The sequence below is a fragment of the Octopus bimaculoides genome, chromosome 7, assembly GCF_001194135.2.
Source record: "Octopus bimaculoides isolate UCB-OBI-ISO-001 chromosome 7, ASM119413v2, whole genome shotgun sequence".
Classification (NCBI taxonomy): domain Eukaryota; kingdom Metazoa; phylum Mollusca; class Cephalopoda; order Octopoda; family Octopodidae; genus Octopus; species Octopus bimaculoides.
The window spans coordinates 11,806,832-11,813,006 of record NC_068987.1 but is presented as its reverse complement, the minus strand read 5'-3'; the positions used below and the strand labels follow the sequence as shown (position 1 = coordinate 11,813,006).

At 36.1% G+C, this 6,175-nt stretch overlaps 1 protein-coding gene across 1 annotated transcript in view; it reads left to right on the top strand.

The window, feature by feature from the left end:
* Nucleotides 1–6,175, top strand: part of LOC106882389 (MAM and LDL-receptor class A domain-containing protein 1) — a 221,633-nt gene that overhangs the window by 8,422 nt on the left and 207,036 nt on the right. Inside the window, exons 2-5 of the mRNA XM_014933051.2 lie at nucleotides 81–224; nucleotides 1,639–1,904; nucleotides 3,173–3,272; nucleotides 4,126–4,296. Of these exons, the coding sequence (XP_014788537.2) occupies nucleotides 81–224; nucleotides 1,639–1,904; nucleotides 3,173–3,272; nucleotides 4,126–4,296 (681 nt within the window). The remainder of the gene's footprint in view (nucleotides 1–80; nucleotides 225–1,638; nucleotides 1,905–3,172; nucleotides 3,273–4,125; nucleotides 4,297–6,175) is intronic.

The window sequence follows — 6,175 nt, the reverse complement described above, 5'->3', positions numbered from 1 at the left end:
TATATATATATATATTCATGATATACTAGCCATATTTTAGCTTTTGTTGGTGATACAAGATAATTTCTTTTATATTCCAGTTATCAACAGTCAACATGCATGTGACTTTGAGAAAGATCTCTGCAACTGGAACAGTCATAAATCCATCGACATAACATGGAAAAGAAAAGAAGGAAAATCAAATAAAAATGAAGCAGAGACCCTGGCCGACCACACCACAGGATGTATGTTCTTTTCTCATTTTGTCCTGAGCTTTCACTGAAAACTTTAAGTGCTGTGCCACTGATTAAAAAGTCATGAATTGGAATCTTACCTGTGTTCCACCTTACTGTGATAAATGATAATATCACTTATTACAGTAAGGTAGTGGGTTGGCAGAGTTGTTAGTGTGCTGGATAAAATGTTTGGTAGCATTTCTTCTGTCTTTGTGTTCTGCATTCAAATTCCACTGAGGTTAACTTTGTTTTTCATCCTTTCGAGGTCAATAGAAGGGCGACATAATTCAAGATTCTCTTTGGGTGTAACTCGAAATCTCCCAGTTTTAATGTCCCCTTTTCCATGCTAGTATGCGTCAGATGAATTTTGTTGAGGAAGATTTTCTACAGCCAGATGCCATGCTTTTCCTGTCGCCAGTCCTCTCCTGTTTCCAAGCATGGTAATATTTTCCCCCATGGCCAGACATATTTTCTATGGAAGACTGAAAATTAACAATATTCTTTTCTACTCTAGGCACAAGGCCCGAAATTTAGGGGGAGGGGACTAGTCGATTAGATCAACCCCCAGTACACAACTAGTACTTAATTTATCAACCCTGAAAGGATGAAAGGCAAAGTTGACCTCAGCAGAATTTGAACTCAGAACGTAAAGACAGATGAAATACCGCTAAGCATTTCACCCAGCATGCTTGACCCAGTATGCAACTGGTACTTAATTTATCAACCCTGAAAGGATGAAAGGCAAAATTGACCTCAACAGAATTTGAACTCAGAACGTAAAGACAGATGAAAAACCGCTAAGCATTTCACCCGGCATGCTAACATTTCTGCCAGCTCACCACCTTGGAAATTAACAATATTGCTACTATAATGGTGATGCTTGCTTACAACCATCACCTTCAGTTTCCATCTACTAAACCAATGCCTAAGTTTTCAGTTGGTCCAGCGTTATAGTAGAAGACTCTTACCCAATGTGTTGCACAGTGAGACTGAACCCATGAAACAAACTTCATAACAAAAAAAAAAACCATGCCTGCATCTCTTTAATATTCTAAAAGACAGTTTTGGTTCAGTATTAGTGAAAGATAATCTTATTCTTTATTTTCCAGTTCAGTAAGCCATGTTTAATATAATTATAAGGTATTACAAAACCAGTTCATAATTTGGATAAAATATACATTCAGTTACATTTATTCACTGTTTGTTTTATATGTATTTAGTCATTAGTATTAATGAGAGCTGGTTCCTATTTTAACTTACCGCTGCGTATATCTTTCTTACCAAACCCATATTCAGTGTTAATATAAGATCTTGGCATGCAGTTTCCACTTCTCTTGATAATATTTCTTTCCTAAAAAAAAAAAAAGTTTTGTTGTACTTCCATTAGATTTCATTCTTAAAATTTACTTTGTGTTTATTTCAGCTGGCTCTTATTTACATCTAAAGTACCAAAATCTGACTGAGGAAAATATTGCCCAGATATTTACACCAGCATTTCTGCAGATGGACAAAAGCTATTGCTTGTCTTTCTATTATTACATGTCTGGCAAGTTTGACAAAGCCTTATATATCTATAGATATAGCAATAACACTCAGCTACAAGACCAAGAAGTTATTGCACTTGAAGGTTCTCAAGATGAAAGCTGGAGACTTTTTCAGACGTCATTTAAAACTGAAACAGAAAATCGGGTAAGTAGCACTTTCATTCAAAGAATGGGGTCATCGAGTTAGATTTTATTGGAGACAAGTATGACTGATAAAGTAAATCTAAAATGCTACAATTCTAGAGCATTCTGTTTGTTACTGTAATCATTATCATCATCATCATCATTATCATCATCATCATCATCATCATCATCATCGTTTAACGTCGCTTTCCATGCTAGCATGGGTTGGACGATTTGACTGAGGACTGGTGAAATAATTTCTTCAACTGCAAATAGTCAGGCGTTGCACATTTCAAGACAAAGTGCTGGGTTCATCACACACTCATTTCATTGCAAAACCGTTTATTTTTTTCTGATTAAAAACGAAAGTAAACAATAACTAGGGGTCAGGCACCCTTAGCAGCAAACCATAAGCATACTTGACTATAATGCTGCAATGTGATTGGTTGCCTAATTTTAGCATTTCATCTTCTTTTTCTACATGTGTTGTTCATGATCAATTTAAAGGGAATTCACCAGAAATGACCTTTAAACTGTCCCCTCTATAGTGAGAATATGACTTAACAGGGTTAAGTGAAGTTAACAGTTTTTTGTGTTTTTGAATGGTTGAGTCTTCCATATTATAATTGCCATAGTTTCAACATACACTTTCCAGTTACTAGTTTCATTCATAAGATATTGGTCAGGCTGAGGCTAAAGATATCACTTGCCCATGTCATGTAGTGAGAATCAGCCCAGAACATCATGATTCCAAAATAAGCTTCATAATCTCACAGCTATGCCAGAACCTTCGTGCATGAGAGTAAAATAAAAGGAAACAGCTGTAGAGACATCAAAACTGATGAAGCAGGTTATAAATGTAAGAGAAAGAGTTTTAGCATAAATGATTAGAAGACATGCAGTTTGGGTTTGTTCCATGACAGGGTACATCTAATACCTTCTTCCCAGTAAGACAACTGCAGGAGATGTATTTAGCTAAGAGTAATAGACATGATAATTAGTATTTGTTTACCCAGAGAAGGCCTTAGAAAAGATAGAATGTTCTGTAGCTTGGCTGTTACTGAGAAAACTAAATATAGATAAATGTATTGTGAGAGCCATGCAAACAAACCATGTACAGAAATACTGTTAACAAGATGAGAGTTGGCAATGTGTTTAGTGAGCAGGGAGGTGTGCATCAAGGTTTGGTTCTCAGCCCTCCCCTCTTCTTAACAAATGTTAATAGTATTAATCCAGTTAATGCCCTTGTTTTTTTGGCATCTTGAAAATTTATTCAACTTTCTATTTCAGCTGATGTTTGAAGCTCATTTGGAAGGACCCACAGCTGATATTTCTATCGATGATGTACAACTTAAAGAAGGCAACTGTCCAGAGTCTAATGAGATTCCAAGTAAGACACATTAAGATATCCATTTCAGTAAGGAAATATGACTCTCTCGTTTTTGTTCTACCTTGTATACAACTAGGAAGTTTCACAAAAACACAACAATTATTTAGTAGGGTAATCAGACATGTAGTAGCTGTTACTGAAGATTAACCCTTTTGTTACCATGTTTCTGTTGAAGCAAAATGCATTTTTGCTTCAATTAATTTTGAAAATAATGACATGGCTGTGTAGTAAGAAGCTTGCTTCCCAACCAAAATTCTTGGCTACAAAATTCTTCACCACCCAGCTTATTCTCAAGACCTTTCTCCTACTGACTACCACTTTTTCAAGCACCTTGATGGTTTCCTGCGAGAGAAGGAGTTAAAAAATCAAACCGATGCTGAAAGGGCATTCAAAGAGATCATCAGTTCCAGAACTCCAGATTTTTATGTTACCGGAATAAACAAAATTGTAACACTTTGGAAAAAATGTGCTGATTGTAATGGTACTTACTTTGATGGATAAAATTTCCGCATTGTTGAAATATATTCTGTGATGAATTTCATGTTTCAAAACGTTGCTTACTTTTTACTCAGCCTGATATATATACATATATATATATATATATATATATATATATATATATATATATATATATATATATATATATATATATCATCATCATCATCATCATCGTTTAACGTCCGCTTTCCATGCTAGCATGGGTTGGACGATATATATATATATGTGTATATATAAAAGTAGATAGTGTGTGTGCTTGTGTATATGTATACTTAATATACATATAAATATATACATATGTAATAAATTTTTCTTACTAAATTAAATACCTGTATGTTTGTTTTTTTTTCTTTAGATTACGAGTCACAAACTCCATCAATTCAATTACCTTTCTCTTGTGACTTTGAACGTGATACATGTGGTTTTAAGGCCATGTCAGGCATTTTGCAATGGAAACGAGGGCATGGCACAAGATCTTACTTCTACAATGGGCCTGTGGATGATCATACATTTCGAACTCGATCAGGTAAAGGTTTTCATTATATCGTTCAATGTATACATTAACAAATTCATCATCATCATCATTTAATGTCCACTTTTCCATACTTGTAATGAGTCAGATAGAATTTGTTGAGACTGATTTTTCTACAGCTGGATACCTTTCCTGTTCCCAAACCTTACCTGTTTTCACACAAGATAGTATTTCCCCATAGCTAGACATGTTTTTTCCACTGGAAATAAATAACCGCACTCATAAGTTTGTGATGCTCATTTACAACAATTATATAATATTTAAACAAGACCACATTCATATACATACACACATACACACACACTCAGATATATATACATATATATATATATATATATATATATATATACATGAATAAATATATAAGGGGGATATAACTCTAGTAATGATAAATCATGATTTTTGATTTAGGCTCAAGGCCAATAGTTTTGAGGCAAAGTGTTTAATCAATAATCTTTCAATAAATCAGATTCAATATAATACATACTTTTAAAGTAGTGACTCCTCTTTCACCTCTAATACAGCTCTAGTCCACTGACTGAAATTCATTTAAAGATTAAATAATCCCTACTAATCCCTCTTATTCATCTTCATGTGCCACAACCTATCTTTATTATAGTAACAATGGGTTGTGTTAATATTCCTATGATTAATAAGGCGGTGGGTGAGCTGGCGGAAATGTTAGCACGCCAGGCAAAATGCTTAGCGGTATTTTGTCTGTCTTTACGTTCTGAGTTCAAATTCCACCTAGGTCAGGTTTGCCTTTTATCCTTTCGGAGTCGATAAATTAAGTACCAGTTGCGTACTGGGGTCGATTTAATCTACTGGCCCCTCCCCAAAAATTTCAGGCCTTGTGCTGAGAGTAGAAAATAATATTTTAAGGTGGTGAGCTGGCAGAAACATTAGCATGCCAGGCAAAATGCTTAGCAGTATTTCGCCTGGAGTCGATCTAACCGACTAGCCACCGCCCCCAAAATTTTGGGCCTTGTGCCTAGAGTAGAAACGAATATTTCTATAATTAATATTCCTATAATAGGGATTCACAGTTGTAACGTATGAGTGGAAAATAGACTTTGAGATAATCCAAACAATTAGCAGATAAAAATATTCTCAAGGAGTATCTTGCAAGTTTTATTTAGTAACCCTACCAGTGCTGGTGCCACATTAAAAGCATCCAAACCACACTGTAAAGTGGCTGGTGTTTGGTGGAGCATCTAGCAGCAAAAATCATGCCAAAACTTGACCTTGCCTGTGCTAGTGCCACGTAAAAAGCACTGAGTCCACCCTGCAGAGTGGTTGGTGTTAGGAAGGGCATCCAGCTGTAAAAACCCTGCCAAAAGAGACACAGAAGCCTAGGGTAGTTTTCTACCTGGCCAGCTCTTGTCAGCTGTCCTACCCATGCATGCATGGAAGTCAGACATTAAATGACGACGACGACGACGACGATGATGATGAGTGTTAAAATTTAGAAGATGAAATGCAAGGGAAATAACTTCAGTGAGATCAGATGGTGAAACTCTTTGGGCATTATAGACCAGGCAGATTGGAATAGGTTTGGTTGGTCTTTAAAGTCAACTAATGCTATTGTAAAGGGTTGTGTCTTGGTGGTTGGGGTGTCTGGCTTACAATCTGAAAATCACAAGTTCAACTCCTGGACAAAGCTGTACATTGGGTTCTTGAACAGGGCATTTCATGTGGCTCCAGTCTGCTCAGTAGAAAAACGAATACCAACTGACTGCTGGTGTACACTGCCTTTGCTCTCTCACTTTCTCTCTCTCTCTCTTTCTCTCTCTCTCGCTCTCTCTCTCTCTCTTTCTCTCTCTCTCTCTCTCTCTCTCTCTCTCTCTCTCTCTCTCTCTCTCTCTCTCTCTCT